Source organism: Folsomia candida, unplaced genomic scaffold, assembly GCF_002217175.1.
Source record: "Folsomia candida strain VU population unplaced genomic scaffold, ASM221717v1 Fcan01_Sc006, whole genome shotgun sequence".
NCBI classification, from domain to species: domain Eukaryota; kingdom Metazoa; phylum Arthropoda; class Collembola; order Entomobryomorpha; family Isotomidae; genus Folsomia; species Folsomia candida.
In genome coordinates, this window is record NW_019091198.1 from 8,622,097 (window position 1) to 8,646,985 (window position 24,889).

The 24,889-nt window shown below is 39.4% G+C and overlaps 2 protein-coding genes across 3 annotated transcripts in view; both read left to right on the top strand.

The window, feature by feature from the left end:
• Window positions 1-24,889, top strand: part of LOC110851073 (dachshund homolog 1) — a 54,217-nt gene that overhangs the window by 15,589 nt on the left and 13,739 nt on the right. The window contains exon 2 of one of the 2 annotated variants that reach the window (XM_022098709.2): window positions 20,274-20,416. In XM_022098709.2, the coding sequence (XP_021954401.2) occupies window positions 20,274-20,416 (143 nt within the window). Of the gene's footprint in view, window positions 1-20,267; window positions 20,417-24,889 lie in introns of both variants that reach the window. The other variant, XM_035852754.1, reaches the window with a different exon arrangement.
• LOC118436015 (ATP-dependent DNA helicase PIF1-like) lies at window positions 16,069-18,646 on the top strand. The gene is made up of 2 exons (XM_035852755.1): window positions 16,069-17,443; window positions 17,535-18,646. The coding sequence occupies exons 1-2, from the start codon at window positions 16,619-16,621 to the stop codon at window positions 18,576-18,578; spliced, it is 1,869 nt and encodes a 622-aa protein (XP_035708648.1). The 5' UTR covers window positions 16,069-16,618; the 3' UTR covers window positions 18,579-18,646.

Below are 24,889 nucleotides of genomic sequence, written 5' to 3' on the forward strand. Positions count from 1 at the left end.
GGGACATAAATGTGAAGTAATATAAAGGAGTGAACAGAAGCACACACAAAGTATTTGTTATTATCTTGTTCATTTACTTTGTAGGCGAAAGTAAGTAAGTTCTAGTATAAAGCACACACAACGGCATAATGGTGGCGATATGATAAGGTGGGTGGACGACGGAGACGGATAAGTACAAAAGGCATCATTCGGAGGAACAGCTGGTGGCCATGTCGATGGATGGATGTTCTGTAGTTCTTTTTTCGCCTGTCCGTGTCCGCGTGGTTATGTGATTTCATCCCGTAAAATCATGTTTGATTGAATCGGATACAAAAGAATAAAAATTGATATTGCTTGGTTGGCTGTGAGTTGAAAGACATGCACATCATGTTACATCACATTATTACCCAACTCACAGCCGTCTTCCATTACTTCTACTTACTCAGATATCCTTAGTCGATGCTCTTTCGGCATCCATCCGACCACCACCACCAATCTCTTCCCAACACGTTCAGACTTTCATAAAAAGAGCAACAAAAATAGACACAAGTGATGGAGGAGAGTCATTTACATAAGATTACATGCACTTGTTTTCTCATTGTCTTGTCTTTAATTCTCTGTTTGTTTTACTTAATGATCTTCTTATCGGGTGGAGCCGTCACAGGAATTAACGGGTTCACTCACCAACCAACTAACATGCATCCCTTCTCGGAAAAAGAGTTATTATTTCTCAGCGAGAAAACAGACAAAGTGATCATAAATGTATTTGAATACTTTGATTTTTACAACTTTCCTCCTCTCAACTTTAACTAAATGCTCTTTCTCACGCGCTGAGTGTGGAACAAGTGCCCGAACGGTGTCTCATTTTGACGAGAATTATTATAGTGACCTTATCTCAGAGTGGGTAAGTAAATAAAGGCGCAATCATGATCAAGATGAAAGAGAAAGGCCTCATAAAATTGAGACTTATTGTCACCTCCGCCAAGTGATGTGCCTCCTCCCGTCGTCGTCAATCTGTTTGAGAATGGGTCGCCTGAGTGAGTGCCACAATCTGTAGGAAAAAAAATATGATGGGGAATGATAGAAAACGACGTAAAGTTGCAGGATGATAAAATAATGGATTGAATTTCGTCCAACATTTTCATGTGGCTGCTGTTGACCTTTCCTCTTTGTTGACTATTCAATCTTCACATACACCCAGCCAACCAAACCACTACTACCAATCTCTCTCTCTCCCTTTGTCTCTACATCCAGCTCCGATTTCTCTCACTCGTCTCATCTCGCTCTCTATTTTCAATCTAAATTACCTCCATTTGAGACAATTTCCATTTTGGGAGAGCAGCAGATCTGCAGATCTCTCTCTCTCTGAGGGAGTCAAACCTGAGTGGTTGTAATGCAACTGTGAGTAAGCGAAACGCAACCAGTATCCTCGAACCAATGTCCAGTTGGAGAACAAACAAAAGATAAATGGAATGTCATCTCCCTCTCTCTGTTTCTGGTCCAGATTAGGTAATGGACTTGTTCTTGCAAAATTATTTTCAGCTACTGCTGGTAAAAGTGAGACTCCAGATTGTGCATAATGGGAGATGGATTTTTGGCATTTTAATCGTCCATTATGTTCATGTCCATTGTCAATTCCATTTCACCGAACTGCTCCTCCTGGTCACTCAACCGGCGAATTGTTCCACAAGAGGAGGGAGCCAAGCCAACTACTTATTTATACAATTTTGTTGTAATGTGGCGACCGATCAAGAGAGGAGACAACAGTTGTGTCTGCTGCATTTATATATCTGGATGGAAGGATGTAGTGGCAGCATATTAAGTGCATCCTCACAAGTAATCACCCTTCGTCCTATTCAATCCAATGCTTGTTGAACGGTGTGACGACGACGGTCTGCAAAGAAAGCCGTGGTGGTGAGTGAGAGAGAGAGTAAAAAATAGCGTTGGAAATTAGTCTGTCGCCGCAGTTTGTATTTGTAAGCTGTTAATAGCGATGGATATGCGTCTCCATGCGTAGTTTCTCTTTAATTAGCCCGGTGGATTTTTCATCTCGTTTTCACATTTTTATTATTTTTATATGTATATCCGCCACTGGTGGTGGTAACAAATTGTATTGTAAGGTTGCCTCTCTCTACTACTGACCATGCATCACTTACTGTATCGAGGATGCCTTGAAACGTTACTTCCTTTTATTCAGTTTATAAAAAAATTCAGAGTTTTGAGAACAAGCCGAGCCGGGTGGTGCAGATTTGTTATGAAATATTAAAGTTGCACATTCTGCCGGGTTGGTTACCCTGTCTTGCAAAAATAGGTGATTGATTGGTTTTTTAACGAATACAAAAATTACGAGATGACAGGTTGATTACGTTAAAGTCAAATAGATTCTCTCGCTCTCTCAAGTTGGCAGATGGATGAAAAACGGTTTCAATACTGATTATTTATTCTCAGGTGGAGTAAGTAAGTAAGAGCAAGATTCACACATGGTTTTGCTTCTCCACCTTCTTTTTTGGTCGGACAGATGATGAATTTTTGTATATATTACGTGTTCTCACAGCTTCTACACATCCAATTACTAAATGTGGTCCAAATATTGTGAGAGTTTTTTGCAAGAAACTATTATTAGGAGATTAATTCCTTCACGCTCTCCCTTTATCATTGATCCTCAAGTATGTAGATACTTGCTATGTGGCTAATTTGTGCAAATATTTGTACAAAGAAGGCAAATATCTTATTATTATAGTAACCTTCGTCTCATTCGTCGTCGTCCTCTACACCGTTGTAGGAGTGACGATAAAAAATTGCATGTCTATACTAGAAATTATTTCTAAAAATTTCTGAAAATTTGCAAAAACAGCATATTGACTTATATCTCAAAAACTGGCTAAGCGCCCCCCATTGTATTGCGGAATATTGATGTGCTAAAAATTACTCATATTTTGGCCTATGATACATCAAAATCGTTAATTCGTGAAAAAACCTTATTTCTTTGCAAGCAAGTTAAAACTGGATTCTACGCAAAACTGGCGAATCTCAAGATATAAATATGACCCAACATTAAAAAGAGCCCAGAATCGTACAGAATAGGTTGGCTGGCTGGTTGTCTCGCTGAAGAAACGGCAATTCTCAAAGGGAAAGTGGAGGAGATTGGGTGTTGAAAGCGGTTCCAAAGCAAGCAAAGTTGAGACAAAGTGAACATAAATCCACATTCAGAAATATTGAGTTAGGTTAACCAACTCTCTCTCTGGTCGGTTTGTTGTTGGTTATGTTGTAGCTGGGGATGTTTTGCCACTGGACTGCATCATAAATTACGTTGAAAGGTGGAGAGGAGATAGGAGCATTTTCATTTAAAACGCGGAAACCTTCGTACTTCTTCTTCTCGTTATTTTCCCAGAGAGCCAAGTCCAACTCTCACAAATAAAAATGTACATACGAACTGCACCCCAAGCAAGCAGTTCAACAAACACTCTGCTCGATTACACACAAGAAACTCCCCGTCTCCACTGTGAACCTAATTTCAAATCAAAATGGAAATGGTCATCTTCAAGATGAGATGTGATTTTTCATTTTCGCTCACTTTGACTCGCCTCTTCTTTTCCTACCTCGCTCGCAACTCGGCCCTATTATGAGAATCAAACCTACCAACCAACATATTTTACTGCTTTCCTCTTCTTCTTCTTCCCTGATTTATTTCTCTAAATCCTTCCCCAGCCGCAAAACTGCCAAAAATGCAGAGTCATCTTCATGCAATTGCACACACACTTTTACTCGTTCCGTTACAATGTGAACCCTGTGTGACCATCCGTCCATCCAGATTGACATCATCAAAGTGATGTCCCTCACACAAGTGGGACTCTGGTTGGTGTCAACACAGAAACGGGTTTTCAGTGGAGTCTCACCACCACTTTTTTTATTTTGTGTTGTTGACTTGACTTGACTTTCTCTGCGTGTGTGGGACGAGGCGAAACTCTCACCGACCGAATCACACACACGGACGACGACGCGGCCAGACTCGAGAGAGAGGTGAAGGCGAGGGTATAATAACTTGCTTCGCGGTATCAAGTGGGCTACGAATGTATTTACTTTTGACTTGGGCCTCGGATGAAAAATGAACTTGGCCGGGGTTGACATGGTCCAAATTGTTTTTGCATTCCGTTTTTGATGCGAACCGTGGAGATGTTGGGGCGAAATAATTTCATGCCGGGATCATAAGCTAAATGGAAGATTCGGATGAAAATACTCGCTCGCTCGCTACCTTTAAAACATGTGTCTCGCTTCGCATCAATTTTTTCACTCCGAAACAGGATGGAAAGAGTATAGAGTTGGCTTGTTGGTAGTGCCGTTTGCCTTTTTGGTCGTTCATTTCCTCCGTTCCAGTAGTTTGGCTGTGATATGTACGTGCCGTGTCGCATACTCATTCTCGTCGTCGTCGCATATGTCGTTGTTCCTCTCATGGTTGTTTTGGTATTGGGTGTTGGCTCCCAATCTCAGGAAGCCTTGTGTCGTCACCCTCTACACGAAAAGAATCGAAAATAAGTATGTTTTCAATCTTGGGGACAACCATTATTTAGAAACATTTCCACCATTTGTCAAAATATTGCTTTCGGCCAATATTTTCTGAAATACCTGAGAAAAAAAATCGTGTATAGACCAGACTTTTTAGTTAGTCAGTCTGGTGCGAAAGTTATTTGGTGTAATCCATAAAGTTGAAACCTTTTAACATTTAGCCCTTGGTTTTATGAAGGAAAAGAAGAATTACAATAATGTAGCATTAAAACAATTCGAGAGCGTAATAATATTATGTTCGTGTCGCATATCTGACAATGTGTTGCTCAGCATGGCTTGACTGATATGTGGAGGTTTTTAGAGGTGGGTTGTTGAACGAACAACAACTTTTCCCATTACGACACAATGCGAGTGTTATGGCATCAAAATGGAGATAATAGATGGTTACATTCCCTTTGTGACTTATTGATATTCGATTGTTCGACAACTCTATAATTTCTTGTGGCCATAACAATCAGATGCATTTAAACGGTTTGATTTAATGTTCTTTCTTTCAGATGTAGTCAGTCAGAGTTCATATCCATCCATTTTTCTCCCAACCTACCTCCGCTCTCGTAATACGACCACATCTGCTTATTCTTCGTCTTTGTGGTTAAAAATCTAATGGAAAAAATACTAATTTATAAGCAGAAAGCATACTCGTCTGCCCATTTAAATCGCTACATTACCCACGGAAAGGAAAAATAATTCTACCAATATGATGACCATCATCATTCTGATTCAATTTGTACTCATAAAATGTAATGGTTCGAGAAAACGTTAATTTTATCCTGTGACACATTACACGAGAAGAAGTTTCAGGTGGAAATTAGTAAGAATCCTTCAAACCCGGTGCAATTAATTCCACCGATAAAATGCACTCCACCATGGCCTCAGACGTACGTAGGTAGAAAACAACATCGACTTGTGCGGTTGTTGGGTCGAAATCACGTAATTTGTTGAAAATTTATATTCCAAGAGGTGTTTTTGAAAATTAGTTCTGTGAACATAATAAACGATGGTGATTAGGTTTTGATGATTTTGATGAAATTAAAGATGAAAATTGTACCAGTTCAAGTTGCCCCCGTCTTCTTTTTCTTGCTTCTTCAGTCTCCATAATTTTTTACGTTGTGGAGACTGAAGAGTGGAAAATGGTTTGATTCTTCTTCTATTCTATTAAGAAGCCACCACACAATTCTTATAATTGCTGCCGTACATACGTGGCCATTGCATTATTAACGAGGAGGATTACACCGCCGTGAATTGGTCTCCAGAAAACAATAGTTTTTCCTTTACTGGTTTATTTGGGGTGTATGTGAGATGAGACACGAGGGGTTTTTCAGCCTCTTCGGCTGGATGGATGGGCTGGGTGCCTGTGATTCTTCTGCTGGTGGTGGAAAAGGAATCGGTTTATGAAGAAAATAAAAAGGAGGTTGGCTCGGGCTGAAACATATCATCAACTCAGTGAAGAAATTTCAAGTTGAAATGAATGATTACAGTAATTTTGGATTTGAAATAGAGGTGCCCTTCATTCAAAGGCGGATCAAGCGTTTTTCTCCAAGTCTCTCTCTCTCTCTTTGAAACTCTAATAAATATTTCTCTGTGAGCTTCTAATACGTAATATTTATCTTTTTTGGATTCCAAAACTCTTGGCTCTGCACAGTTACATAAAACATGGTTAGAGAGGTATAAAACAATGCAATGGGTGGGTTGGTTGGTTAGTGGGATACTACTCTACTCAACCAATGATCATCCGTTTATCGCTTTTTTTAAGCCTGACTGTTAAATCTTCTTCCAAATGGCTAATAGCTCTAATTATTGCATAAACCCAAATTTCATTTCGGAAAATAAGCATTATTTCTGATATAATTTAACAAACGTCAACAAATTTATTGCTCTGACAGCCCTACCTTCGCGTCTCAGAGTCAGCTATTACGCACGAATTAAGTGTTTCCTAATTCATTGCCTCTTCCATTGGGATAGATGATCATTCCCAAGCAAATCTCTCCATTTATTAATACTCGGCTGGTTTTTAGTGGTCAGCCCGATCACCCTGACCCAGCTCAATCTTTCCTTTTATTCGTCTTTCTTTCTTTCCTTCTCACTCACCCACCAAACCAGCCACCAGCGTAGCAAAACCCGCACCTTCAAACACTTCAATCAACTCTCCAAATTGGAGATGAACTTGTACAAGGGAACAAAATATATATATGAAACTATGTGAAAACATGATCCAACTCGGCATTTATCTCGAGAGAAGTACATACATACACAGAATTATGTACGAGTGCTACGTGTTCATTGGTCGGTCGGCGGATCAGGTCCACTTTTTATCATCCAACATTTCGAGAGATGTTTCAGATCATGACAAGTACAACTCAACAATGAAATAAATGCACCCTCGGAATTGGTTAATGAAAGCGATTTCTTGTCTCGAACTTGTGCCGCTTCTTCTTCTCCACACGGAAATCGGATTATTGTCCTGTGGGTGATACCCCTCGGCCATTCTTTTGCTCCTCTTATCTTATTTATCCATCTAAAAATCTCAAGTATGGAAACGGAGAATTTTTCGTTTTTAACTTTTGTCGGAAAACATGATGCACGATTTCGAGATTTTTTAGGAATAATACTCGCTATGTGTTCGTTCCCACTCTGTTCAAAGCGTATTATTATTAATTGTGACCAACGTTGTTTACTACGACTGACTCTTTTCTTTATCTTAGATTTAATCGCGTTGCACGAAATTAAATTATTTTAAAAGTCATAAGTTTATACTTGATAACAATGTGTTCCAATTGTATGCGAGAATTTTAAAAAAAAATCGAAACAACGCAACCATAGTTGAGTAACACGAAATAAAATAATCAAGCCTGTCTGTGACTACATTATGTAAACGTTCTACGTCAATCTTTTATCTTGGCCACGATACAATTAACTTAATTCCTCTCTGTAACAAGGAGAGCGAGCGAGAGAGGATGAAACCTGGAGGGAAAGCTGCTTGGTTAGTCTCTATTTTCAGCCGGAGCCAAATAGCGGACAAAGTTTTGACATTTCCACAAAGCTGGCATTCAAGTAAATCAAAGGGAGGAGTTTTGTGTGGAGAGAAGAACATTTAGTTGTTCTATTGTTTGACAGATAAATTGCTAACTCTGCAAAATCCTCGGCATCCATCTCACTATTCATAATATCTCGATATGCATCCCGATATCTTGTTCTTGTCATCAAATATCAGAATCTGTTTTACAAATGCAACATTTTCTACTGACGATTTATTCAGTACTGTTTGTGACAGATACATATTTGAGTCAGACAAGAATACAAGAAATTGGCTAGCTCGTCTCCACTCCAATTATACTTCCATTTCACGTTGGAAATATGTTATCGTGGAGATAGGAATGTATTTAAGTTCAGACGGGACTCTGAATATACCAGAAAATCAAACGTACTTCAAAGTGTCTCATGTCTATGAAAGTGTACAAATTTGTGCTAATCCTAACCAGGCAAACCAAGTCTTGATGAGATTAATGACATTTGTATGAAACTAATATTGGTTGATATTATTCTGCAACAAGATAAATTTTAAGACAGAGTTGATCCGGATTACGAAAGGTTAATGGCTCCGACGTCATTGTGTACAATGTATAAAATCCCATCTTATATGTATGCATACACCCTTTGATTATACACAATTTGAGCTGCATATTGCCTCGCATTGTATAAATGCATTGTATAAATTCCGTCCGTACAAATGAGAGCACACACATCACATTTAATGCCATACATGAAAACACGTGTTCCATCATTTGTTTTTTGATAGTGTGTTGCAAATGTTGGAGGCGGAGGAGGAGGATGCAAATGTGGGTTGGGGTGGTTAAAGAGGAAGAAGAAGAAGAAGAAAGAAAACACGGCTGCTTTCTTTTTCTGGCTTCATCTCTCTTCCTTCCGTGTGATGTTATTATGATTAGTTAGCGAGATGGAGAAAAGAGAGCCTTTGGGGTATCAGCCAGCCAGCAAGCAGACCAACCAACCAACTTTCCAAAAAGAGAACGAGCGAGAGTCTCGCTGTATGCGGAGAAAGAAATGAATGCTCGTTTTTGGAAATGGTATTTTGCGATTATTTCACCATTCCCTGAGGATATCAGTTTAATCTCTTACTTCTGATGGGATCATCCTACTGAGTTCATTATAAAAAACCAAATTTTTCTGTCTCTATTTTCTTTCTTTTCCTCGCCACCACTGCTTATTTTTCTCCTCGTTACCCAAAACTCCCTTCATCTCGGTTATATTGTTTTTATTCACTTCCATTCCCACTCCACCCAGTCATCACCAACAGACTTTTCCTCCTCCTTTTTCTCATTTTCTCGGCATCTTGCCGTCTTCGACTTGACTTTCTCCGACCAAAACTTGACTCAACTTGCCCTCCTCGCATCTCTCACCAATTACACTTTTGGGGCGATTTTGTGCGACAATTTTGTGGAAAACAAGTCATGTTATCAACCATTATTTAATCCATATGCAAATTAATTTCTTGTATTATTTAAATTTTAATGAGAATAAGTGTTTAACCCCACATTTATAATTACTTTGACGTCTTCATCATTATACACTTCATGCATTCCAAAGTTTAATCTGTCATTTGAAATAAAACCATCAAGTTTACCAGATTTAGGCAAACAAGCGGAAAAGTGCTGTCACTTTGTGACGCTGGTGATGGAAGTGATGAAAAAATTAATGCAGGTCTCATTCCCAGCTGAAATGTACATTTTACATATCGTTAGAAGAATGGGAGAGAACGGGGAGGGTGAGATTGATCGAAAATGACTAAATGATTGTCCCACGCGACTTTGAATCGGTGGCAGGAGATTTGGTGAAGAGACAGAATAAAATGCGAGATTTTGAGGTTGATTATCTAGTCCGTCCGTCCTTCTGCTTTCTTTGGGTGATGATTTGGAAAGGAAAAATTGAGCATGGAAATGAGTCGAGAATTAAATTGGAAATTCAAAAATATACAGAAATATGCGGTATAGTTGGAATGTGACGAAGAATCGTTTGGTGTTTTGAGACAGTTATTATCGTTTTGGTGAGGGAGTAAAAAGATTGAATGTGACATAAGGTTATAACGTGATGGAAAAAAAGGAAAAAAGCGGATGTTCCCCTTGGGAAAATTAATGCAGCTCACAGTAAATGTCAACATTATGATACAAGGGAAACATGGCGAGAGTGCTCTCAACCATGGCTTATGATGAATCCAGAATTCTTGTATCAAAAACATTATACACAAAAGTAGATTAAACGTTCACAAAAAAGATTTCAGAGAGAGATGAAAGTGTCCGTGGCATTTCCAAAGTCGGGATTTCTATAGAATTATTATTTTCGCAGCGCGATGCAAGAAATAAAACGGACAAAATTAAATCCTGTGGTTGTTAGATTATTGATATGTGTGGGATTTGGTACAATATGATGATGTATCTCAGTCAATAGTTTTTTTAAGTTATTTGTGGTGCTTTCTCCATTAGAAAAAGTGCAAATATTCAGTAATTATAGTGAATTTCTGACTAAAACTTTCTGTATCATTTTCCCCATACATAAATGGACATGGTCCACTTAATCTTCCACATATCATCCCACAAGTAGTTCACTAACTTATTCCAAGATATTTATACCCTACCAAGTTCATCATAATTTCAAATTATCACGACGTACAAACTTATCATAAGTCATCATCCTCCCGTTGCTTAAATGCTTTTACTTACATTAAAAGAGTGGAAGAGACAAGGGAAACAGCAATAAGCGTCACATTTCATGTAGAACACGACGCTGTTGAGGAGTAGCTCGTTCATTTGATTTCCATTCCCTCTAATCCACTTATCTATTTACACATTCATTCCTTCCTCCAAGTAGTGTAAGCAGCACGATTGTGTCGAAGGAGGAAAATGTGCGACAGGGTTTTCTTCCACCACTAACGCTAACTGACATTCGGCACTCTCGCACTTCATCTCATCCCATCTCCCTCTCATCCTCCTCCTCTTTTCCACTTATCAACCACATCAGCCTCCTCGCGTCGATAAGGGAAAGACCCTGCATGACGATGGTGTGGTTGAGCTTAAACATATTCGTGTTGACAGGTCCTTGACGAAATCCTGTGGACAACCCTTTTAGACTTGAAAAAATGCAAACTTCATCATTTCACTGTTTGCTTGCTTCCACTTTCGTCTTCATCTCTGAAATGACGACATACACATTACGACGGGGTTAAATGAGTAGAGTCAAGTGGGTTGATTGCATCAAGGATGTGTCGTCATCCTTATTCTCCCCAACCGGGCTGGCTAGGATTTATTGCAGAACTGACGGTTTGACCTTTCTATTCCTTTCCTATTATTAGAAAATCTGGGGTAAGAGCAAATTAATTTCAAAGTTTCGACTCGTAACATCATCATGATTATAGCATCTTCGTTAATCCACCGTTTGTATGTACGATTGATTGCGCCATCGTTTGATGATCAGAGTGCAGCAGTGGAGTTACAGACAGACATTCTTGTTTATTTTTGCCATCAGTTCTCCATAAAAAGGAATGATGGTAATAAAATCATGCAACCAGAATCAAATGACCGAATCAAATGTTCTCCTTTTTTTATGCCAACCCGAGCCGAATCCATACCCCGGCGGCAATATAATAAATTATTATTATATTGAAGATATTGAAGGGGTGACACTGTGCGTTGATCGGAATAAAAATAAAATATCATAGTCTTAATACTCAATTTGTTGGTCGGTTACTTTTACGAGGTTGAGTCCATTTGTAATAATATTTCCTACACTTTGTGCATTAAGAGGGAATTTGAGGAGAGAACTTGAGCACTTTTTGAGGAAAAAAGCGGAGGAACATCACCAGCAGCAGCAGCATGATGGTTACTCGAATAAATTGACTCAAGCCAAGTGAAAGTTAAATGCGACCATATTTTTAAACGCGGAGTTAAAAAATGAAGAATTGCTTCCCTTCAAGTCGACATTTTGCATCATAAACTCCTCGAGTTTAGTGATTTTGGAGAAATGACAAGTACTGACAAAGAAGGCGGAAAATACAGATTGCTGTGTCTGTAGGGAGTTGCTAGTGATTAATCTTGCTCCTTTTTATCCAACACCATGAGAACCAATATCTCGACTGCGGCGGAAACTTGGCTGGCTACAGATTCACTGAATGAAAGTGTCTCATCACCATTTATTATTTTGCTGCTTAGTTCTCTCTCTTATCCACTATTGTTCAAATACGAATATTATCATCCATCCTCTCTCCTACAGAGTGGCAGGGAAACATGAAAAAATAAGTTCACAACTCTGTAACACCAACATTTGTAAACTGATTGGGTACCAATTTCGTACATACATATTTCTTTCACATTTTGACACTACTCGATATGCAAAGAATCCAAAAGAGAAGTAAAAAAATGTAGAAATGGAACTAAATAATTTTATACACTTCATAATATTCCTTGGTACACACAAAAAAAGCGATCCTAGAAAAGGAGCTAATTATGCTAAAAGTTTGATTTGGACGAATATCAATCAAATGGTGGGACGCAAATGGAATGAGCGATGCCATCATCAGTTGCTGAGAAATATAGGGATTTCTAAAGTGACGGCTATTTCAAAGTGGAAAGTGATCAAAATTTGAGCTGCCGGTTGGCTGTTGGCACTGGCAGCCAACAGCCTGACATTGACATTGTGTGTGACTGATGATGATGATAGAGAAAAATGGAAGATGAGAAACATAATATTTATTGTGGATGGATTAAATGGTGGAGCAGAGAGAAAAGTGTAGCACATCGTCATCATCCTCGCCGCTCAACCCGATTGCACGAGGGGAAAGTATAATATTGTAAAATTAGGAAAAGGGCAGCCCTACCCTTAATTGAAACCAATATACAAACTCATCCCTCTGATACAATTCTCCTTCCTGTAAAAATATAAAAAAGCAAGCTAACAACATAATTTAAAACGGAACCAGTATAAATTCCCAGCATACATAAATTAGATTTTCCCCACGAAACGTCTCAACTGCTCAAATGACCACAAGAGAATTGTTAGAAGCTCCGTCTTCATTTCCTCATATTTATTCTCTCCTTCTTTATTTATTTATTAATAATAACAATGTTTCGCAGAGAACAAATGTTGCATCTTTTTTTCTCCCGTCTTGCTTGATGATGGGGTTGATCGCTGCATGCGGATGGTTGATCGTGGTGGCAGCGGCGGTGGGATAATGGATGCCTGGCTGGCGAGAAACTGAACGTTTTCCTGGATTTGAGCCGAGAAAAGAAAGGAAATTACAGAAAAATGCTTTTTAACCTCTGTACCTTTATTTGCCTAATTGAAAAAGTTGAAAGGGATGGTGCGGCCGTGGTAATTTACAATGAGTCGTCTCGTATCCGAATTAGAGAAGGAAAAGATGGATTGGAGAGAGAGGATGAAAGCCGAGTCAAACGTGGGAGAGAGAGAGAATATTGTGTTATGAATTTGGGTGGTGCTTCGTACTTCCAAGTCGTCGTCGTAGTTGTGTGGCGCAACATGGAAAATGAATAATCTAGAGTTCAGCAACGAAACATTCTTTCAACGTTTCAACCTCACCTTATTAGATGGAAAAGATGCAATCTAAATGCTTATGTTATTGATTTTCCCTTTCGGGAAACATTACTCCTTAATGGATGTCTTTATGCCACTGCTACAAGCACTCGCGCTCTCGCCTACAACAAGCACGAGAGTACAGCTGGCTATTAGAGGAAGTAGACATCAGAGCTGCTTTTTCCACTCTTTCTTTCTCCGTTTTTCTATTTTTTCCCCATAAGCTCAAATGTGGGGGCATTGTGAGACATTTGGTGCTATATGTGGAACATATAGTATGTTGTCCGGCACTCTTATGGGAAATGTCGATCGCTCGTACAAAAAAACGGTTTGACCTACAGGGATGGAATAACGTTCATTGGATACATCTGGGGAAGCTTTAAAATGACTTTTTTCTAATTTATGCTATCTTGAACCGTTTTTAAGATATTCAAGAAAAACCGTTTTTTCGGATTCGAAATCTTAAATGTTTCGCTGAATGAATTGGGTGCATGATATACTATTGCATGCTATAGCAAATATGTTCACAATGATTTTATCTATGATATTTACTTGAAAATTTTTTCGAAATGGAGCTTTGTTATGGCACCAGATTCGAATTTTCGAAAAATTTCGCGTTTTCAGCAACCAATTTCTCCACTGAGCTACAGCCAAGAGGATACATTTTGGTGACCTGAACTCAACGGGTTCGTATAGGGGAGGGTCCCGGCTAGTGCCCTCAACTAATTGACTTTTTCGAAATAAGCCTTAGTTTTCGAGTTATGGCGCGATTTCTGAATTTCAAACCAAAACAGCAAAAACTTGATTTAACCACCGAGTATACTTTAGATATAATTAAAATATTTTTTTAGGTTAATAAATACGTATAGAATTTATAATCCATCAATTATATGTTATCAACTTTCAAACTAAAATATTGATGAAGATGCAAATACAAATTTACTACTTATAGAAAAAAATAAGTTGTCTGCGTAGGCATATGGAGACTCGTCTCAGTGTACCCCTGTTGTGTGGGAACTCGACGAGCAGATACTTCAGCTCCATTGTTGCTTCCCGACATTTCTGCTTAAAATACAAAATAAATACAATATTTGTAGTACTTTTTAAATTACAAATTTTTAATTAAGTTTACGAGCAATGCCGTATAAGGCGAGGAAACGGCGAAAGTTGGAACAAATGAGGTGGGCAAAAAGATCAAATATTACAGCAACCGTATCTGAGGAGAACGAAATATCAAATATTGAAAATAATCAGGGCGAGGTAAATCGGATTGTCGATCCAACCGAGGAAGGAGCAATTCTCCCGCAGCCTACGCCCATTCATGCTAGCCCCCATTGCTCAGAAGAAACACCACAGCAAATACTCTTCAGGATCAACATTAATCAGGCTGCCGAAATATTTTTTAATCAATTCTAAATTCACACAGGTGCTTATACGATGGGACTGATTCGGACAGAGCGTTACATTTTCTACTTCGACAGTCATTCTAGGAGTCAGCAAGGCCATATATCTTTAGCTAAGTCCGCCAAAGCAGTAATCCTTAGGCTCGATCGTAACCACCCAGAAAGTATTAATCATATTAGATCTATTGTCAACAAAAATTGCGTGGGAGGTCCTGAATCCGCCATCATAACCATTACTCCCCTCAAACTCACAATAATCGACCAAGGACCCGACATAACACCGCCTCCAGCGATTCCGGGACCGTCTGACCTCCCAGAAGATCTGCCACCAGAAACTGTGGTTTTTGGTGAAGAAGCTGCGGAAGACTGTTTGCTACACCCAGTGGACTACATAGAGCCACAGCTGGAAAAATTCAATCTCAATCGAACTGCAGCTCCACCCGTGAGATTAACTTCTGAGAATCACTTAGAAGAAAAATGTTTCATCACCTGCTTCCCACATGGAAAATTTGGATTGGATGAAAAGAGAGATGAACGATTTCGCATCACCACGCATGCATACTTTCAGACAAGGGTAATGTCGGGAGATCCTCGGTTCCACCGCATAGATTATCTCTTTTATGCACTTTCAAGATCTGAAGAGTCGATTATCCGAGCAAAAATTAATATCTGTGGGAACATGAAATACCAGGATTCTGAAAATGATAACGCTCCTGCAGCTGAAAATTTACATCTATACATGAGCGCAATTCGTGGCTCCAGATCTTATTGGAAGAGGTATACGGGGGACATAATGGCAATGATTATGAGGCTTGGTCCGCCAATATTTTTTCTAACGGTTTCCTACGACGACATGGGCTCAGCTGATGTGCTCAATGCAATGTGGAAGGCCGGTCATCCCAAAGACGACCCTCCTCCGGACAATATTCAAGATATGCCATTCGACTTTCGTCGGGAGTTATTAAACTCAAATCCTGTCGCCGCCGCCCGCCATTTCAATCTCAGGACAAATGAATTAATAAAATTACTGAACCAGGATCAAACGATATTTGGAAAGCCAGTAGTGGACTATACATTCCGGGTAGAGTTCCAAGACCGAGGTAGTCCACACCTTCATTCACTTATATGGATTCAGGATGCACCGAACCTTTCCACACCTGAAGGAATAAACTTTATCGACCGCAACGTGTCGTGCCGACTTCTAGGTAGTGGAATGGAGGATATTGTACGGCGATATCAGTCGCACAAAGATACGACCACGTGCTTTAAGAAAGGTTCCACGTGTCGGTTTGGGTTTCCACGACCTCTTGCATCTGAAACCACTCTGGAAGAAACCAACAATGGTCATGGAGTAATCCTAAGGCGTTGTCAAGGGGAAGAGCGGGTGAACAACTACCATCCGACACTGCTGAAGATTCTTCGATGCAACATGGATATACAGATTGTAACAGGCGTTGCCGCTGTCGCCCTTTATATAGCAAAGTATATCGGGAAAAATTAACCTGAAACCCTCCGTGATGACATTCGACACACCCTTCAGACTCTCCGTGAAAGTCGACAACCAATACGGGTACAAATGGAGAAGGTATGGATTTCGTTACTTAGTTTTCCAAAAAATTTTAAGAGGTACTATTCATCATTCATATTTTCATATAGGTCTCTCGGCTTTTATTAAGTCGCAGGACAGTAGGATCCCAAGAAGCTGCCTATCGTATGGCAAATCTTCCTATGAGACATACGTCACGTGCATTTGTATACATCCCGACCTATCTACCTGGTGATCGCATCAGATTGTTGAAGAAAAATGCATATCTAGAAAGGGATGAGGTACAATTTGCAAGGTATGTACAGTAAAATTGCATGAAAAAAATGTATAAATAAAACAGGAAATTTAAGTTGCCTATTTTAATTCTAGTAAGATAATTGACAAATATTGCAATCGTCCTGAAGATCTACGAAATATATGTTTATTCGAATTCGCCTCCAAGTATCAGCCCGTACGAAATTATCAACAGGTAGATGATGATTTTGATGAAGGAGAGGAACAAGAACACCAACTACTACATGCCAATCGATTGATGCCACGATCTTTCTACCTTAAGGATAGGTCTATGGGACTCTGGAGAGAAAGAGCAAAGTACGCCGTAATCAAGAGCCCACCATTTCATAGTGACTCCGACGCGGAAAACTTTATCTACAGCCATCTACTACTGTACGTTCCATTCATTGAGGAGAATTTCACGGCGGACGGGGAATCTGTTACAGATGCATTTGAGAAGAATAAGGCCAATATTAGGACAACTTTGGACTTCCCTTTAATACGTCCTGATATAGAGAAAGATCTTGAAGCAGTAGCTCTTCATCTAGCTGATCTTAATCAGGACCCCCAAGAAACGCTTGCAATCCATGAGGTCGAGGAGTATCAATACCTTCCTGACGTCTATGACGGAAGTAATGTGCTTCCAGCTCAAGAAGAATATAGGATTGTACTTCTGAATGAAGCCTGCTTCATGGCTGAGAAGCTAAAAATGAACCAAGACCAAAAATTCATATACGACATGATTGAAGGACATTTATGCGATCCTAGCAGAGGTCAACTACAACTTTTCATTTCTGGAGCTGGTGGAACAGGAAAGTCGTTCCTAATTTCCTTGATGACGAACCTCATCTGTGCGAAGGAAGATGGACCAGGCCCAGCAGGTGTACTTTTGGCCGCCCCAACTGGAGTGGCAGCTTTAAATATAAATGGACAAACCCTTCATCGCACTTTCCAACTTGCTGTAGAATCTGGTTCTGTTCCACGTTACGCTCCTCTTGGCGCAATAATGCTGCAGAGAATGCGAGATAAATTTCGGGATGTTGAGTGGATCATCATGGATGAAGTATCAATGATATCTTATGAGGTTAGTATATTATCAATAACTAAATTAATACGTAATTTTAGGAAATATTATAAGTCATCTTTAATAAGTTAACTAAAATATTTTTGTTTAGTTATTCCGTCAAGTAAGCCAACGTTTGGGAGAATGTTTCGACAACACGCTGCCATTTGGAGGGAAAAATGTTATTGTCGTGGGAGATCTATTCCAGTTGGAGCCTGTTAATGGGCACTGCATCTATGATCAGCCACGACAGTTAGGAGCGGAAGAAAACCTTTGGAAGAATTTCGCTTTTAAAGAACTTACGGTCAACATGCGACAGGGTCAAGATCCACTCTTATATATCTGTAACAACCTACGAGAAGGAAACATCACCACTACTGATCTCCATGAGTTGCGGATGCGAGAGTTTAGTGAAGATACTTCGAGCACCGCTATGAAAGATAAATTCAAAGATGCTATTAGAATATTTCCTACAAGAAATCAGGCATCTATTTACAACCGACTCAAGACCAGGACTTTTCGTAGTGACCCTCACATAAAAGTCTATACTATCAAAGCGAGGGATAGTTTCTTTTCTGGAACCAAAGCTGGATCCCGTGCTCCGTTGGCATATAGCCACAGAGACAGCAATAAATGTGGTGGCTTCGTAAGTTCCATTGACTTAGCAGTTGGATCAAGAATTATGGTAATCCGGAATTCGCCGACAAACCGTTATTTAGTCAATGGCTCAATGGGAACGGTCGTCGGGTTCAAGTGGGAAGAACTTGCAAGGGAACAACATCATCACGGCGATCTCCCTTCAAGTGTATTGGTGAAATTTGACGATTGGCGCATTGCTGGGACTCGGGAAGGTGTCTATGAGTTAAAACCTACAGATGTGACATACACAGGGAAAGCAAAGGAAGAAATTCAAAGATGGATGCTACCTATTGTCCTTTGCTGGGCAGTGACAGTGCACAAGGTACAGGGAATCACCGTAGATAAAGCAGTGATCTATTTGGGAGCCGAGATTTTTGCCCATGGGCAAGCCTACGTTGCCTTAAGTCGCGTCAGGACACTGGATGGAGTCGCTATATTGGAACAGGACGACAACAAATTAACTGCGAAACCACCCGACAAACTTATAGCGGAGATGGCTCGGCTGCGCGCCTTATAGATATATATAGAGTATCAAAATATTGTCATGATTTGTAATATTAACAATTTGAATCTCTTGAATTAAAGTTGGACTGCTCGTTGCAATTAAAACGTATTTTTTTTACTTATTTGAATTATCATATTTTTAATATTAAGGTGAAAAGCATCAAATAAGTATTGCGGTAAAACCGCTGAAAAATCTATTTTTTCAAAACTAAAGATACTTACAATATTCTACAAAAAGGAGAGAAAAAGTAACAAACAAGGCGTAGAAAACATTTACCTGTATATAATATATTAGGGAAAAAATAGGGGCAATCAAAATAGGTAAAATAAAGAATAAAAAACAATAATATCGGAAATGTCTCGTCCTAATTGACAACCATGTAATGTTTAGGAAATACAATGAGAACAAATACGTGGCTAATGTGCACAGCTACAACTGAGGAATTCATGCATTAAAAACCAGTAATAAAAGTTTATAATCCTACAGAGCTATTCATGTTCGTCTTAACATATAGTTTACGTAATTTATATTTTTATTAGCATATTTAAGATAATAAGGAATCTTTAGAAATACCCAAAAATTGCTCCTATTTTTTTCCTAATATATTATATACAGGTAAATGTTTTCTACGCCTTGTTTGTTACTTTTTCTCTCCTTTTTGTAGAATATTGTAAGTATCTTTAGTTTTGAAAAAATAGATTTTTCAGCGGTTTTACCGCAATACTTATATTCTCAGCTAGCTAACATTCCCAAATTATGTCAGCTTCCACATCTCTCCATCCGCTCGCACGGAGGAGGAAAAAGCCAGCCAGAGAAGAAATGAACGATGAACTAATCATCCCAGAGAGCACCCAACCAACTCAACTTTTCAACTCGGGGACTCTTACTAAAACTAAAAATCGAATTAATATCTGGTCCTCTACTTCTCCCACTATCTCGGCTTCATCTTCATTCCCAGAGTTTTGTAATATGAGCCGAATTGCTCTCTACTTCTTGTCTCGTGTTCAATACCCAAATGACAACCATTCCGGGTCCTCTTTACTGCTGCTCTTTCTGAATATCAGACCACTACCTACGGGGTCTGATGATGTGAGAGGAAAAGAAAGAATGTCCAGGCAGCAGGAAACCCCTTCCATTCTCTTGCTGCTTATCTCAAAGAATCTCACAAACAGAACCAACCACAAAGGAAAAGTTTCAGAAATCTGAAATTTAATTAGCCATCACAACAACCTGCCCATCGATATTTCCAATTCAGTCCTTTGATCTCCCTCTCTCTTCCACCACCACCGACTGACTGCCCCCACTCCTCGCTCTCCCATGAAACAATATGACTCAAAAATACTTTTAGTTTGACTTTCTCCACTCTTTAATTACGGGTTAATTCACTTTCCAACTTCTCATCCAGCAATTAGCAGTTGAAACTGTTGATTAAAAGGGGAACATGCACAATTTGTTATGCATGAAAAATAAACAAGAGCCATTACACGTCCCTAAATCTACTCTTTCTCATTTTGATGGGCAAAGCGAACCCCACAACATGATCATTCCCCGACCTTGTTATTCTTTCGCATTTAACATAAAATATATGTACCAATTAGTGTAAATAAATCAGTAGCAGAGAGACGACGACGAGCAAATATGAGTGGGTCGTGCAGTTGGCGTTGCATTTCGGAGCGGATTAAATGAGCAAAATGTTGTTAGTTCCAGGCCAGGTCGGCCACCGAAGCGGACTTCAGTGCCACTAGTTCCCATTTCACAACACGGCGGACAGTTCCTGTCGATGAAGAAGCACCGGCTAGAAAACGGCGATTATGATTATCCCCACCACCACGGCCATCACAACCCTGCTGGTAAGCTGATCAATCTTAATTCACCATTTTTTTTACTTACTCACTCACTCAGTCACTCACCTTTTTTCGGATTCATTACAAATACCCAGCCAATATTACTTATGTATTATGCCCAATCTCCCCCAGTCTCAATTTTTACCAGTGCAACACGCTGGCTGCTGCTCATCCACGAAAAAACGCGTGTTTTTCAGCCATTATCTCATCAAACAGTGGAATCAGTGATGATGCATTCAGCATTTCATAATGTAGAGCAAACACAACATTATCATAGTTGTTTTGCTATTCTATATGTACATATATATCACCATCCTTTTCCGACTTCACGAGTGCATGGATTCACACTAATTCGTAGAAAATAAAAGGTTTCACCACCCAGCAAACCATTCATCAATCCATTCATCTATTTTCGCATGGAAGTAAAAATACGTTTCCTAAACCATCATCACCACCTCTGCACAATCATCGTCTTGCAAAAGAAACTTGTCTGTATAGCCTGACTTTTGACTTTGACAGGCCAAATCCCATCCCCCACTCACAATTTCCTCTCTCTGGTCACAAAGAAATGACACAATCATAATAATTTTTCATGTGGTATGCTTATTCCCCCAAATTAATACGTTCATAGAATAATAGATCAATTTATTTTCATAACATGCACCACCATATTTTGCCCCTTTTGCTCCTACTTCACGACCAAAACCGTGCACCTTTCACTCCATTAGTTATTTAGAGAGAGGAGAAAGTGTGTGCATTAATGCTTCGCCCATGTCCTGTTTCATTTTGCCCGCAAAGTGTGAAAACCAACACAAATTAGAGTTTCATTACTATTTCCATTTTCATATTTTCTTCTTTCTCGCTTTCTCTCTCTCTTCAATTCTTTCTCCTTAGTTCACCCTTTTAAATTAATCATTCACCGCCGACATGGTCTATTTTTGACAGTGGCACAAACCCACCACCGTCAAAACCTAGCTATCAGACTGGAGTAAAAGACGCCACTAAATACGAATATACATGGAGCAATAACTTTGTCCCTTTTTAATGGATTAATATGGATGTAGGAGGAATTAGTAGGGAACAAGTGGCAACAAAGGGAATACGGAACACGTGAATATGCATATATACGCAGACTTACGTAAACAAGTCGGTTCGTAACAGGAACTAGATTAAAAAGGAATTATTTCCATTTATTCTGAATTTCACTGATTATAATTTCCGTCTTATTCTAAATACAGTAAAAGTTTGGACTTTTTCGTGGGATCACACAATAATAAAAAACTTTACTTTTGTCAACGATATCATGTCCCATTCCCACCACTCTTTTTTTCTTCTCCGGCATGACTAATCACTCAACCTTTACCATAAGCAGGGACGGAATAAAATACGCGGAAAAAAATCTGCTTAGCAAATAATGTGTTGCATTGTGAACTTTTTATCTCCACTGAAACAGTTGAGTCAACTGGTTTTGTGAGAGATTTAAAAAAACGCGTTTTGACATGAGGGGGCGGAAAAAGGCGATCAATTACAAAGAGATCGGTTTACTTCCTTCCTCCAAACTTTCAAATCTGGTTTACTTTGTGGCAGAGGGAAAATGACAAATTATCTCAACCACCGTCAAGGAAAGGCTCAGTTGATGGAAAGTATTCATAATGAATCTGTCATTGTAATTAAAAAGTCATGGGGATTAAAACTTTGACGAAGGAGAAGAAGGTAGTAGCGTAAAGAATCTAATGGATTTTTGTGGCATTTGTCTGTCATTTGAAAAGAAATGCCATGTTCGAATTCTCTCCTTTCTCCTCGAGAAGCAGCAGCAGCAGCAGTAGCAACGTTCTCCTTATTATTGGCTTGTTATTATGATTATTATTATCCCGCTTCGTCCTTCATTTACTATGTAATCAGTCTTGATTTTTCAAATTCCCTCCATTTCTTTCTGGATTTTAATCCTCTTTGTGAAATGATCAACTGGATTTCCGACCCAGGAGTGATTTACTCCTGGGTCGGAATGGGAGAAGCGGTTAAATAAGTTTCGTAATGGAAACGAGTATCTAGAAGCATATACATAACACAACATGCTTCTAATATCCTGTCGCTCAGCCTTTTCTTAATTTCAATACCACCCGGGACTCGCTTTCTTTCTTTCTTTACCTTCTCTCCTCGGCAACCTCGACGCCGCATTCAGTCACAGTTAGCATCATCCTTCTTTGCGTCTTTGACTTTCACTCGTCTTCTTCTTCTTACGCCCCGTTCAATGAACGGATACATTTCCGCTTTGTGTGCAATCCATCCGTCTGTTCCCATTCGGGACAAGTTCAATCTCTCGTCAGGAAGCGGCACGCAGACCGTCGTGCTGGCTTATCTGTGGAGTCATATTTTGCTTTCTTTTTGAGGACAAAAAATATTCCCCAAAAAAAGATATGAATGTCCCTCCGTCATATTTACAGTAGTCAGTCAGCCCTCATATTCAAATTGAGTTGGTCGGGTTAAACTTTTTCTTCTTCTTCTTCTTCCCCTGCTGCCACGAAATAATTTGAGATTCTTAATTTCCATCCCTCATCAACCCCAGGACGGTAGATCATAAACTGTAAAAGCTAAAATGCGCAATATTTATGATGCTTGCTTAGACAATGGCCATTTGCTGTGCGAGAGAGCTTTATGCGAGGAAAGCCTACTTTTGTGTACTTTTAATCTCAGAATTTCTCCGCTAATTCTACCTCTCCGCCCACTGACTTTTGCTATTGTACAGTTCCCCATATTACGGTTTGGTTGGCTCCGTTTTTAGGAATAAGAAGAAGAAGCAACCAGTCGTTTGTGTTTTATGGACTTGCTCTCTCCTCTTCTACATCACGTCATTTGAGACGGTGACAGCTGCAAACGGATGCACTTAGACATGTAATCGTTGTTTTCATTTAATTTTTATTCTTGTCTCTCCTCCCATTTCGTAGCTTTACTTTCTTTCATCTCCTTCTCATTTGCATCCCGCATCACTTTCTGCACTGCGGAGGAGGAAGAAAGTATATTGAAATTTATGCGGGAGAAAGTCAATCCTAAATTTATTCCGTTCCATTTCGGGCCACGACAGACGACAGATGTTGTAATTAACGTTCAATGAGAGTAATCCATGTTTATTCACTTTTATAATTAAGAATTCTAAAAATATTTCCTGTCGCAACCTTATTAGTGTCGTCGTCGTTTGTCTTTTTATGGGAACATCCCCCCCGCTAGAATTCCGCTCATTTCTCTTTTCCAGTGTCAGTCGGTCGATGTCTGAACAGACAGAAAATTATGCGATACAAAAGATTTTTTTTCATACAAATTAGAAAATTCTTCTCACTAGAATAAGTAGCAGCGAGACATATTTACAAAAGCAAAACGAATATCCACACAATTTAGCTGAGTTACTTCTTATTAGAGGCTCAACTGACTTGATTATTATGATCAGGAGGTGAATTGTATTTCATTTCTTTAGGCACGCACCCTATGTACTCATCTCTGTGAGTGGAGATATACTTATGAATATTACTCATCATCAGTTCCTCAGGTTTTTCATGACCAAATTATCTTTTCCGAGTGTAAGTTTGTCGGGCAAACTTCAAACAAATTGAGGATTTGTGTTTTATTTCATACAATATTGGTATTACTACTACTGCTCTGCTCTGCTCCTCTCCTCATTGTGGTGAAGAAGAGGACAGGAGAAGATAATAAGAAATGGAATTGAAACAAGTGAAAAACAATACAAAGTTTTTTTTCTCACGTATATAATGTAGTTTGTGTCTACTAGTAACGATGCAGCGGCGCCGTGTTTCAGAAACCCTGCTGATTCCCGAAATTAAGACTATTTGTTACCGTTTCCCATCGCTTCTGCTTTGCTTTGTGGCTCTCTGCTCCTCCAAAAACTGGAAGAATTGTGTGTACAAGGAGAGGTGAACTGCGGATTAAAAAAGCTCTCCGGTGTGATGGAGGTTGTTTTGCCGAGGAGCATTCTAACTAAACACTTTAAGAATGAAGATGAAACAACGAAACAACAAACAAATTTGTGAGAGAAACAAACTTTGTGAGGAAAGTTGTGTGGTGGCGTCCGGTGTGGATCGCTTTCCTCTCTCGCATGGTGTTGTAATACATGGTCGTGGTGTCAAAATTCTAATAAAAAGGATTCCTGCGGCAGGATTCTTTATGAGTCCTTCTCTTTTATTCACATCAAATGACTCTATCTTTGCCCTCCTTCCTCCTTACCTGCTCTCACTCTCGCCGCAAATTGGCCCCTATCACGATCTCTCTTCTGACATTTTTCTGAACTCATTCATTCTCTCTGGGATCTAGAATCACATCATAAAAATACATCACTTGCCCCATAAAAACTTTCCACTCTAGTCTTCCTTTCCTCCAAGAGGAGCCCGTGCTCAATCGCCACGCAACCCCAACCAACCACCAACTGAATTGCTCCTGCCAAGCCAAATGTGCTCATTGCAAATTCCATTA